This window comes from Phoca vitulina, unplaced genomic scaffold (assembly GCF_004348235.1).
Source record: "Phoca vitulina isolate PV1807 unplaced genomic scaffold, GSC_HSeal_1.0 scaffold1, whole genome shotgun sequence".
In the NCBI taxonomy this organism is placed as follows: Eukaryota; Metazoa; Chordata; class Mammalia; order Carnivora; family Phocidae; genus Phoca; species Phoca vitulina.
Window position 1 is genome coordinate 58,524,567 of NW_022589704.1, and position 13,767 is coordinate 58,538,333.

At 41.0% G+C, this 13,767-nt stretch overlaps 1 protein-coding gene across 1 annotated transcript in view; it reads right to left on the reverse strand.

Moving 5' to 3' along the window:
• Positions 1 to 13,767, reverse strand: part of MAP3K20 (mitogen-activated protein kinase kinase kinase 20) — a 180,523-nt gene that overhangs the window by 9,381 nt on the left and 157,375 nt on the right. Inside the window, exon 17 of the mRNA XM_032407928.1 lies at positions 1,119 to 1,235. Coding sequence (XP_032263819.1) covers positions 1,119 to 1,235 — 117 coding nt within the window. The remainder of the gene's footprint in view (positions 1 to 1,118; positions 1,236 to 13,767) is intronic.

Sequence of the window (13,767 nt, forward strand, 5' to 3'; positions counted from 1 at the left end):
TTCCTTCTGTTAGCAGGCAAGGGCTAGGATCTTGCTTTTAAATGGCATAGGTTGGGGGGAACGAGCAGGCATCTGTCCAGTCTTCAAGACATCAAAACATAGTAGGTCCCAACAAAATCAGGGAAAGTTAAAACCAGAGCATAACCTTTACAGATAAATAACACCACTGAAATAACTCCCAGTTACTCAGAAGATTCCAACAATGAATATCAAATCAATCGACTTGATGAATACACTTGCAAATTCAAAGGACTTGGATGCTTAGCAATCTTATGCCTAGGAAGGAACACATTTGCAAGTCTAATGCTGTGGCTTTGAAGACTCTTCACTTCGCCACTTGTGTTTGTACCCAGGTTCTTCTTTGCTACAAACCCCATTTTCTTCACTGAAACCAAATACACCATTCATAGTATACTCAAGAATGGCTTCTGTGATGTTTCGAGTGACTGTCCAATGGATATCATGGTTATTTACCTGAGTTGTTGACCTTCTACTATTGAAGTCTCATATGTATTTTTTTTCAGTATTATTGGGACAGAACTGATTTTTTTTTCCATTTTGAGGAGAAGGTAAGCATTTCTCTGAGTCTGTCTTCTGTGTTTTAATGGATGTACTTCTACCACTGACCCTAAAGTAGTGAGGTATTCTCTGGCCAGAGGTGCGAACTCAAGGAAGCCAAGAAGATGTCAACAAATGCCTCATGAGTAACCTCCCCTCAGTCCTTCAAGAAATTGAAGAAAACCAAGAAAGCCTTCCTCCTTCCAAGTTTTTCAAAGTTTCAAATGACCCCAAAGTTGAGATAAGTATTTTACGATGCCACTTTCTTCCCTTTAGTAAGTGATGGAGTAAGTGTAAAGAAATAAAGAAGGAAATTTTTTTAAAAAATTAAAGGACACTTTTTTTGTAGTACTTTTTAGTTCACACAGCATAAGTGGAATTTTAACAAAAAACTATTATGATCTCAATCTGCTAAATAAAATGTGCCTTTCAACAGCCAGCTTGAGGCCGAGCTGATGTGAACATCGACAAGCACAAAAGCACACTGCTGGGGGATTTTAATGTCTTTGTTTGATATCTGTGAATTCAAAAAAGCTTTTAAGCCGTAAATAGAACCCTACCTTTGTCATCTTTAAAATCTCTGCATCGGGTAGGTTAGTGTTGAATGTCACATCTTTGATGTAGGTTATTGCAATTTCATCCCCATCCATCTCCATATACATTTTCCACTTACAATCCTGGAATTAAAAGCAAAATTATAGAATTTCAGAAAGTGAAACAATTTGTTTTAGTCTCAATGTTTTATAACACATGAAGTTTTCTGAATGAAATATTATTGAAGTATTTTTTTCTTTGTTCTAAAAAAGTACGTGAAATTAAATCTCTATATATATCAAAATAACCCCCAGTTAGTGCAGTCTTGAGACATAATTCATCAATGTAAATGTTCTATCATAGGAGTTGCAAACTCAAAATCCGAAAGGAGCCAGGCAGATAATAAAAATGAGTAAAGCCAGGCAGTTTCATTATAGAGCCCTAAATTATAATCTTTCAAAGTAGACCCATTTAATTTACATATTAAACATTGTCAGAATATCTTTTCATTCACACAAAGAAATGTAGACTTCCCATTTTGAAATATAAGACCCTCTTGATCTAACTTTCACTTTTCCAGTATTGATAATAATATGGGCTCAAGAAATAGCTCACTTTCCTCTTAACAGGAAGGATAACTGCAAACATGATATATGGTGACTGATAACTGGCCCATGTGTTGGGGAGTTATGGGAAGGTTAGGACATTGGGGGTCTAAAGGGCATCTGCCCTAAAGGGACAGCCACCACTCAACTTCTGTTGATTGTCCCCATGTGGGAATCGGAGCTCAGTCTTGCTAGGTCCTTTGAGGTTTCTTGAAAAGCTGGATATCTGGATTTTTATGTGAAACCTCTAGATTTTTTAAATGATGTTAATTAAATTTTCAGTAAAACCATTCTGTAGTGAAAAAGTACTCTACATCATTAGGGGAATGTGAAATAAAATGTCACCACAATGAGATACCACTATATGCCCACCAAATGGCTAAGATTGATAACATCAAATGTTGGCCAGGATTTGGAGGTACTAGATTGCTAGTGGAAGTGTAAATGGTACAGTCACTTTGGGGAAAGTTTTGGCAATTTATTATAAGCATATAGCTGCATGTATAAACGTAACATCTACTCGATGACCCAGAAATTCAACTCCTAGGTATTCACCCAAGAGGAATGAAAAAAGACTTGCATAGTGTTGTTCTGAGCAGCTTTGTCATAATAGCCAACCCCCCTACCCCCAAAACAAAACAAAACCCTAGACGCAGGCCAAGTGTTCATCCTTAGGAGAATGGATGAACTGTGATATATTTGTAGAATGGAATGTTACTCAGCAATACAAAGGAACAAATCACTGATGCATGCAACAACATGGATAAATCTCAGAAACACTATAGTGAGTGAAAGAAGTCTCACACAAAAAAAGAACATACTAAGGATTCCGTTTATATGACATTCTAGGACAGATAAAAACAATCTATGGTGGAAAACATTCAGAAAAGGGGTTGCTTCTGCAGATGGGGATTGACTGGGAAGGGGCATGACAAGACTCTCTGGGGATGCTAATACTCTGTTCATAGGGGTTTGGCATATGCACTTGTCAAGACTCAGCAAATATATACTTAAGATGTGTGTACTTCTTACTGAACTCCAGCATACTGAGGTATTTAGGAGGAAGCGTACTGATGTCTGCAAGTTACTTTGAAATGCATCAGAAAAATAAAGATTGATATATATGGCTAGAGTAATAGATGGACAGATATGTGATAAGGCAAGTAGAATAAAATGTTAATGGCTGAATCTAGGAGGTGTGTACAGGAGGGTTCACTATAAATACCTTTTAACTTTGCTGTCTGAGTAATTTAATAAGAACGTGGGGGGACAAACACTGTGTGTGCAATTAAAAGGAAAAATAAGCCATGTCTTTGCACCAAACTGGACCCCTGGACCATAAATTCACCTTCTCTCATGTTATTTGAAGAATGAAGGATTCTGAGAGGTTAAGGATAATGTACCGAGCACCTTACATGCTGAAACTAGAAAATGCTCTCATAGGAGTAGACCTGGAATGTCTCCTGAGCAGGCTCAGACAAAATTATTATGGAAAAACACCAACAAAGAGGCTGTTGAAAACCTGTTGGCTTCAACAGAAAGCTGGGGGAGCTCAATGTTTTAGGAAAGCTTCTAGACAAATTGCAGAACCAAGCAGGGCCCATGCCTGAGGGGAGTGACCCTCTTTGCCCAACCACATTCACAAGATGGAGAGCCAATTAGTGAAGGAAAAGATCTATTCAATAACGTGAAAACTGAGCTCTTGGCTAACATAAGTCAAATTAGTCGCTCAGAATGGACAAATCTCTCAGTATTTCCTTGTTTTGGAGCCACTGCTGCCCCGGCAACGTGGGCCCTGAGATAACTGGGCAGGATAATGACTGCAGTCATGATTGCTCTTCTCTGAAATGGCAAGCGCCTCCTCAAGCAGTGGCGAGAATAAAAAAGCCCTAGAAAAGATGGATTTTACTTATATCTTTTTCTTTCGCCTGTCCAGTTTTGGAATTGAGTCAAATTACAGGTGAAAGACCTCAGGTTGTGTGGAGATGCCCAATTCCCTCTGCTCCACTCTCCTACCTCACAGCCCAAGAACTCTCCTTGACCTCAGGCCCGCGATCAGACCCTCCTGTGCACAGGCTCAGAGCGGCTCTCTGTTGAGAAGGGGCTGACAGGTGGGAACTCACATTTGTGGACTACTTCATCTGCTCCTGGCATGCTGCTGGGTACTTATATGGTGCTGTTTTGTCTGATATCCACAATAACCCTGCAAGTTAGGTTTATTTTCCCCTTAGGTGAGGAAAAATAAGGCTCAGATAAATAAGGAACTTTCCCAGGGCTTCCTGGCCAGTAAGTGGTGGAGGTGGGATTATAATAGCGCAAGGCTGCCTGGCTCCAAAGTTGGGAGGAGCTACCAAGAGGGAAGGACAGCTGGGAGGGGTGGCAGGATGTACTCACTGGATGGTTTTCAGAGCTCCACAATGGGACCAGGTATCAACAACAGGCAAGTGGGAGAAGGACCAGAAAAGATTTTGCTAATACAACCAAAAAGGCAAGTGGTGACAGGTCCTCCCCTGCAGCAACTGCTTGCCTGGTCCCCAGAGCCCAACTTGGAAAAACAAGGATCCCCATAATAGGGTTACAGACCTTTTACTTTTCGAAATGTTTTCTCTTATCTGAAAGAAAGGCTTTTACCTGAACCATAAAAGATAGTGCAGAAGCAATAAAATGATACTCAAAGGCATTATAAGACAAGGGGGGCATTATCCATTTCATTAAATTACAAAGCTGGGTGGGAAAGGAAAAGAATATGCAGTGTTCACCTAAATTATTAACTTAATCTGTCAGTGCCCTGACATAATTGCTAGGTTTTTTTCAGGGCATCTATGATTTCATCGTTGCCTAGTTAAGAAAAGTAACCCATAAATAAAGTCATGGAATTCTTTAAGTTCTGCTCAATTTCTTATTACCCTCAGGTATTCCTGGCATTTTTGCTACACATTGAGTCATTAAGTTGTCAATGAGCATTGCTCTCAACTACCAGGATTTAAACAAGGTATTGAATTCCACAGGACCCAACGGAGACAGGACGCCATGTAACGAGTTCTCAACCAATCGATCATTGAAAAGGTTTTTGTAACAGGAAGGTGAATTAAATCATCAATAACATCACTAGAAGTAACAACTCCGCATATTTATGAGCCTAATATAGAATCTTACATGCAAAATTGCTACCTTTTCCGTTTCTTGGTAGTGGTAGGGACCAGGTAGTGGGAATGTGGGCCCAGATTTAAAAACCATTCACTTTTACCAGGGTGAACGATTGATTTTGGCTTGATATGAGTGACAGAAATGTGGGTATTGATTTTTGAATCGGAAACATTCAAGAGTCACTGTGGATGTCTTGAGAACAACTCTCAATCCTGACAGGCAGAAATCAAAAGCAGACAACTCTGTATTCTCAGAGCCCATGGGGGCCTCAACGGACTCCTTTTCCAAAACCATTGCACCCCTGGCAGTCTCAGATGGCCCCGTTCCTTTCTCATTTGGTTTAAAGTGTTGATGATAATTGTTAAGATAGAAATAATATAGAAAAGGAGTACACATTAAGCCGTTACTGGGGGAGTAGCAGGGCGTGAAAGAGGACAGTTGAAAGTCCAACTCCCTGAGCTTGAATCCCAGTTTTGTCACTCCCCCCCACAACCTTAGCCAATATACAACCTGTTTGAATCTCGCTGTTTTTTATACACAAGTGGGTTGTCGGGTTGTGTGAAGCTGAAATGAGATAATGTAAATAAAGTACTCAGCACAGTGCCAGAGCCAAATGAGGAGCTTAGAAAGGAGCAATTATAATTATGGTTACCAATATTAGTCCCCAACACAGCTCCAATGAGTTTATCAGACTAGCCGGCCCACCATCCAGCAACCATCTAAGATTGGGACTGGGCCAGAAGTTGAGTGCACAGTACAGCTTGTTTAGAAAAGGGATCCGGCCAGAGCAGGCAGGCTGGGTCAGAGCATATTACTTGGGCAGGAGTTTGGGGACCCAGAGGGTACTGAATAAGTCTGGTGCCAAGGGAATTATCAGTGTTGCAAAAAAGAAGAAGGTGTGCCCAGTAGCAACATAACAAGGACTGGTCTTATGAAATAAATAGAAGAGGGAAGAAACTTGTATCTTCTGACACAGATGGATTATGTAACATCAGTTCTGCCCTTTCCCGAGTCCACAGATCCTAGTGCAGCCCTATCAGGGGGAGCCAGCGGCTGTCTGGAGGACAATGGCTATGAGATGTGATTGACAGCCCGAGAGCCCTGTCTTGCCGAGGAAACCGAAGCAGACAGAGATGAGGTAATTTGAGCAAGATCACACAGACAGCAAGGGGTGGAGTTCAGACTCGATCCTCAGTGATCTCTTGGCTGCTGTAACGAGCGGGTTTCCAAAGCCTCAGTCTTTTCTGAATCCTGAACTCTTCCTTGTTATGGGTTAACAAAAGTAAGAATTACAGTACAGAGGAGTTCCGTCTTCCGAAAGCAACAAACAGTCCAGATTATCTTGGTGAATTCCTTTGTAAGTCTCCATGGCAGAGACTGAAATACCGGGTCTCTAATAAGTCCAACATAACCTACTTTCCCTCCCTTATTGACAAAGACCCTTCCTTGTTAAAAGTGCAGATGCTGCCATTCCACTGTCTGCTCCTTTCCTTGATTGATCGGGTCAGTATTTGGAATCACCAGCACTTTCCTCCAGCCCTGGCTTCGGCTGTGTGGCTAGGCATGACTTCCACTCTCCAAACCAGAAACAACCCGCTCCCACCTAGTTGCACAAGTGGATCGTGCGGACAGGTCTGACCACGGTGGATTTTTATTTCATAGCTAGATTCCCACCCAAGAGAACGTTCTCACTATTCAAATTTCTATCTTGATGCACATTTTGAGGGAATGCTACTACTAATCAGTAGGAAAAAGGCACTGGCCAGGAGCAGTGCTGGGCCCTGGGATGTTCTTTGCTTTGAATAGCAAAACATGGCCATCCAAACCTTTCCACTAACTGGATTATCTGCCTCTCAATGCAAATCTACGAGAAATGAATGGAATTTTGTTGGGAAGAGGGGAGTTTTTTGCATTTGAAACTGATGAAAAGAATGACAGTGCTGTTGGGTGCCCAGGATATGTATTATTTATCTGGGCAGCTGCTGAAATACCTGGATAATTTTAGAAGCAAGTGTGGTTAATGGAGGAGGAGAAAGCATTCCATTTGCACCACTTCTGTATTGCCAATTATGTTAAAAATTTTTCTGAATTAAGGTTACTGGCCAAGTAAAACAGAAACTCTTAACACTGTGAAGACAAAATCCTAAACAACACTCACTTAATGCTAGATTAAGTATCTCTTTGTGAGAAATCACTATTACATTCTTTGCAAGCTGTTTAAAATTCTTTGGAGTTCCAAGCTAGTACAAGTGATGCCAAACACAGATATCCCTTCTCCCTCCCACAAAAAAAAAGAAGGGAGGGAGTACAAAGAAATGATCCATATAGAGGTAAATTTTACAAATAGAAAAAGGGATTGAAGTTAGCACAGAAATTAACTTTAAATATTGTTTCAAGCTCTGGGCAGTTCAGAGACAACAGTCAATCGATGGCTCGCTCTCTCTTGCTCTTTCTGTTTTCCTACCAAAATTTTATTGGAAATGTGAACACCATAGATAAATCTTAAAAAATTTAGGGCCAAGATTATTCAGGACATTTCAGAAAGAAACAGACCCCACATTAGGCTTTCAGGTTCCTACAGATCACTTCTACCTGAAGATTATAGACAAAAAATTTTTTGATGTATTTTTTTATTGAGGTGGTGCATACTTTGCAAACAATAAAATGCACAGATTTTTAAGTACACCAGTCAATGAATTTTGACAACTGTATGCACCAGCGTAACCACCCAAACTAGATATGCCCACTACCCTAGAAAGTTTCCTCATGTCCCTTCCCAGCGGATGCTCCCCGCACAAGTGGAGGTGCCCACTCTTCCCATTTCTGTCACCATGGATTCATTTTGCCTGCTCTAGAACCTGACCAAATTGGAACTTTACAGTAAGCACTTGTATTTGTTTGGCTTCTTTCACTTGGCATGGTGGTTTTGAGATTTGTCCATGTTACTTAATCCCTTCCAGCCTTACTCTGTTGTAGATAGCCCTATCTCCATTTTACAGATGAGTAGACTGAGGCTCAGAAAAATGCAGAGATTTGCGGCAAGGTCACTTAGCTGCGCCGGGGCTGGGACTTAGGTCCTGGGCATACCTTGTCTAATGGTAAAGACATTGAGTTTTAAAATCCCACCTCCGTCTCCACCTCCCCCCACCCCCCAACCGTGGATGGAGAAAAAGCAAAATCACCAGAGATTGCTCAGGATTCTAGCAGAGAGGCCCCTCCACCTTAGAAAGGCCTGTACGGAGGAAACATTTTAAAATATAAAATAGAGGTCGGAATAAACTTTTTAAGATTCAAGAGGGGGAGAAAGGGAGACAGTCTCCTAGCAGGTGACTGTTGGAAAATGTAAGAAGTAACGTAAGATGAAATAAAAATGCGGTAGAACCGTTGGTCATGCTGGTATTAAAAGTAGTAAGATGTTGATGATTTAGCCTCCGAAGGCTCCTTTACATGCGTTGCTATTATGTAGCTCAGCTGCTGAAACCTGCTGTTTTAAAGGCAGGAGAGTGGAACATCCCGTGAAAGCACCTGGGTTATTTATCATTATGGATAACCCCACTACTCTCTATTTTATTATGCTGCCTTTAAAAAGAAGATAATGCAAGTACGGTTAATTTGCTTCTCTTCTTTATCTGTACGGTGTCATGACCCATCACGGCTTTGTCCCACGAGATTTGTTTTTCAACCAAAAAGAAACCCACAAGAAGCTCTCCCTAAAAATTCCATTAATAACCTCTTTCAGCGCGTATAGGTTGCAGGGTCTGGAACTAAGAATGTTTTAATCTCTTCAGCAAAACAATGTCTCATAATGATGTACAGGACTATTGCTGTACTGATGAAGAATCATACATAATTCAGCACCTTTCACTTGGCACCACTGTGATGTCCTCATTAGCCGTGGCTCACAGTGTCTGTCAGATGGTGTCCATGCGAACGCAGGCATCACATTGTCTTTGAGCCGTGCAGCTGCTCGCATGACTCTGCCAGTATATAAAAACATGACGCCGGTTTGTTTTATTTAGTGCTCAACCTTCCAGTTTGTAAAAACAAGGCTGACACAGAGCCTGACATGAGGCAGTGAAAATAATTAGCTCTCATTTTCTCAGCCTTCTATTTCCTTCTCCCCGCTGTGTTCTCTTTCCACTAAACCACCACATGTCAGTCGGAATGGGAGGCAATTAGCGGGCTCATTTCAGTCCCCACAACTGTGCTGAAAAGAAAGTATTTATGATGGCACAATGAACAGCTGAAAGATTAAATAACATTTGCCTTTTGAAAAGAAAATGACTTCTAGCTAAATGGGCAATTTTTGATTATTCTCAAACAAGCTTAGAGTAGTTGGTTTTTAAAATACAAGAAAGGAAAATGAGTCATTTTTAGGTGAAAGAATCAAATAAAACTTGACACAGTAATGCAAATAACTGATGTTTTATTGCAAAATATGTAAATGCGTTATACCCTTAACAATGGCTTGTGTCTAAGGTCAGGGCAGATTGGTGCCAACTAGACGCCAGTAGAGATAAGGTTGTTATATTGCCTTTTGGGGGCTTGTTGTTGGAGTTATATATGAAAAAGGGATTTTAGGGATGATGTTAAAGTGAAAGAAATCAAGTGAGACATACTTTCATATGATGCATTACACACTTGACTACCTGAAATGGTTCAGATGTTAGCTGACATGTTTGGAAAGGGCTTTTCGTTTTAGGGGTTTTTTTTGTTTTGGTTTTTGTTTTTTTGTGGGGTTTTTTTTTTTTTTTTTACTCTATTTAGAATTGGAAGGTACTAGGTATTCATCTTGGGGAAAAAAATAGTAAGTCTTGCTATTGATATTTGAATAATTAAGAATCTATTCTCAAGACTGGGTTTCTTAACCAATATAGAAGGTGTTCTAGCTTACCTAATTACTGCGGAAGCTTTTTTTAAATGCGGGCAAATGGGCTGCAAATTGACTTTTCCCCAGGACACTCAAAATATAAAAACAGTTTTTCTGACTGCTAAATTCTCCTCCCTTCCCGTGACTTCAGAGGTGATGCCAAAAATTATGACTTTTGAAAAAAGAAAAAAAAAAAACCAACAACACTGGCCTAGTTAGTGGGCAGTATTTACCAGCGGAGCTGTTCTCAGCCCAAATCCTGATGTCCAGGATTGATACCGTTGTCGTATATCTTTGCTTTTCCAATGCAGTGCTTTTAATTTCATTTCAAATAACCAGTCCCTGTTATAGTTGATTATTCTCAAGACCTAATTTTTGGTTCAGAAAACACAAGTTATTGTGAGTTATCAAGGTCTTCTCTCTGCAGTGATCCTCAATGGCTTTGGAAAATCTGCTTCTAAAAGCAGAGATGTCGTCTCTTATGACGGAACATTTTAAAAAGACAATCACAAATTTAAATTTTGTTTCTCTGTCTCCATAAGTCTATTCCACTCTTTACAAACTCAAATCCTAATTTTTGATTCATACAACATGGTCAGTCTATCTATATGAACCAGTGGCAACCCACGGAAACCTCAGCCAACTATGGATTCACTAGGAAACTGGAGCTCTCTGTGAGCTAATTACACATATTATTACAGCTGGAAACCAACAATAACGTGTCACGTAGTCAAACCTGTGTTTTATCATGTATACTTCCTTGCTGTTCACTTTTTTAAAAGGAATTCAGGGTCTTGATTAAGAAGACCACAAGTGATCCAGTCACGGTGTGCTGGAGCTGCCCTCACGAGATGGTTGCTCAAACCTCTTCCCAACCTCAAGTTCAGTGGCATCAGACTGGTAACCTGAAATTGGCCGTGGTAAAAATATTTGTACCATAGCGATCTGCAAACTCTACAAGTCAGGGCTGTTTTCTCCCATGGTTAGACATTTTCTGGTGTGCCATTTCTACATGTGACTATGAGTCTATCAGCAAGTATGTACTGAGCGGTTCCGCTCTGGTTCTGTAGGCAGCAGCTTGACCCATTTGGGGAAGCATAGCCCCATTGTGATTAGAAATGTGGAGCAAGTCATGCAGTCGTATTCTGAGCTGCATTTGCTCCTTTGCAGTCAATTAAAAGTTGTATTTCTTATAGAACCCTTCTACTGCAAGCTCATATACTCAGGCACACCAACACGTATGTGTACATATATTTTTTCCCCTGAAAAATAGTTGATCATGGGAAATAAACTTCCTTCCACTGCATTTTTAATAAATGCAAGATATAGCAAAGTAAAATACTGTGTGTAGCTGTTCTGAAATTTACAAAAAGTGTTGGCTTTTTACTTCCTTACAAAATCCTTTTCTTTGTGCCCTGTTATTTTATTCATGTTTATCTATCCATTTATAAAAATTACACAATAGGAAAAAAAAAGCCCTATTTGACAGTTTTTTATATTTACAGTACTCTGAGAAAGGGCCTGGAGATTCAATTAAGTTTATTAAATGCAACATTTTATAAGTGATCCACTAATAAAGACCTAAAAGCACAATAGTAGGTGGGAAGTGTTTGTAAAAAGCAGGGCTTCTAACCTCTAGGTGAAACAATCGGAGAAGCAGAACTATTGACTGAATTGCTTCTGGTGAGGCGTGGGAGAAGGGGCCCAGGTGCTGCCTGTCACGCGTGTGGAAGGAGCCAGAGGGACAGGGCAGACAGAAAAAGCCTTCCGCTCTGATGGGGGCCTATTTGAAGGCTTCCACACCTTCAAAATGTTCCTCTTACTTTCTCTTCCCCATTCACTTGCTCCTTCAGAATTCCGCTCAGAAGAAAATCCGAAGTGGTAGTCCTCTCGTAGGAAGTACCAGAGTCCAGACACCTGTCTCTCTTTTGGGGTCCGCTGGAGCCAGGGTGCTGGGAGAGATGGGGTGTTGCTTCCCAGGCTCCCCCCACCGACTGTCATGGCTTTCAACTTAGACTCACTAGTTTTGCGCCTCACTGGGGAGAAGGAGGGAAGTAGGACTCGAGGGGCAAAGTCGGTGACTGTCCAGCATGCACAAGGAATGCACGACTCCCCAGATAGTTCCTTCGTAACCCTGTTTTTGAATTTTTAAGACAGTCTCAGAAAGTTTCTTGGTGAGAAAACTGCTGGGTGATTTGATAGTTTATTCCTTGACAATTTGAGAATCAATATTCTTTTTTTTTTTTTTAAGATTTTATTTGTCAGAGAGAGAGAGCACAAATAGGGGGAGTGGCAGGCAGAGAGAGAGGGAGAAGCAGGCTCCCCACTGAGCAAGGAGCCCGACGTGGGACTCCATCCCAGGACCCTGGGATCATGACCTGAGCCAAAGGCAGACGCTTAACCAACTGAGCCACCCAGGCGCCCCCAGAATCAATATTCTTGACTGGCGAGTTTATACGAGATAGATATAATAATAAACTCTATGGAGCTGAATATGTCAGTAAAAAAGGGTGGTTGCCACCCTGGAGGGGGCGGAGCATGGAGCTGAGATTCTGGAAGCCTTTTGCCTTCTGTGCCAAGTCGAAGAAGGCCTTAGATGACAAAACACAAGGCAGTTCCCACACACACAAAAAAAGTGGTAATTTAGTATTAAGTGATCCCCCCAAATTATCCTTTTATTACCAATATGCCTATTTTGGGGGATGATGATACTTTCCAGAACGGGGAGTATGACACAGTGGTTGAGTCCTTAGACTGGATCTGCCCCTAAATGGGTGGGGCCTCTGGGTAAGGAATTTTTACCTCTCCCTTCCTCAGTTCCTCCTGGACAGTGATACAGGGATGACGCTCCCTGGGACGGTGGCTTGTAACAATTACATGAGAAAAATGTTTGTAAAGCACTTACCACACTATCTGGCAGAGGTATGAAATAATAATAATCATCAAGCATTTCAAGCCTGAGCATGGGAAAATTTTGAGCTGAGAAAGACCCCATTTCTGCCAATTCCACTGGCACAACTTGAAGTTGCCTCAACATATAGCATTATTTAAATTAATAATTTATTCTTTAGAAATAGGTCAAATACATGAGTAAAACCATTCTCACTTATTGTCAGTTTAAATTGCCAGTGAAACCTTTGGTCCAATCGTATTTTCCCTGCTAGTTTGTCCTACAAAGGAGAGAAAAAAAGCCTACTTCATTTGTGTGAGAATTCTCCAAGTATGTATGGGGCTTTAGCCTGCTGAGGTCCTGCTCTCCAGAGGGTGTGGCAGGAAGACGGATCACAGCAAGGCGTCTCGAAGTGGCACTGAGCCACTCTAGCTGGCATACAGGCACTCAGATGTGAATGGCTGTCCTCAGTTGAGCAAATCAACCTCACTTTTGTGCCAGAATCCATCTGGTTGTAAAATGAGGCTAAAAAAAAAAAAGAATTGTATCTGAATTCTTAGAACAAAAGGCTGACAGGTCTTACAACGAAAGGATTTTTCCTCTACACGTATTTGTATATTTGTGTCCAAGGTCATATTTTCTTTCTCTCCTCCTAGTAGGCCAGTTACTAAAACAACATACCAATTTTAAGTGGTCGTTGAGCTGGTAGGCCTTCTCAGATGCAATGGGAAAATGTAGCTACCATTTTCATGATAAAGTCACTGTCCTATATTATTCCCAGTGGCTGTAATTAGAACACATTTTTCGTTTTATTTGTCAAAGAAAAGGCGAAATGGTCAAGCAGATCTCCCTGCTCTGCAGGCCCGGGTTTGGAAGGAGCTTGCAAAGCGCCAGTGTCCTCTTGTCACTATTCGAGTCATGGCAAAAAGGCTTCACCTTTTCTGTGAAGATGGGTTTATGAGAACTCAGTTAGTTGGGATTTTGAGGATGTCTTTTTTTTCTTGGGTTCCACCTTTAAAGGTCAAGGTAACAAGGTTTTCATGTGGGGACTTGGAATTTCAATTCAAAGCACATTTTTGGGAAAATGTTTCATGATGCTGGGGTACACAGATAGGCTAGCATGACTGGGCAGTTTAGAACTGGACAGTAATTTATTCTAGGAT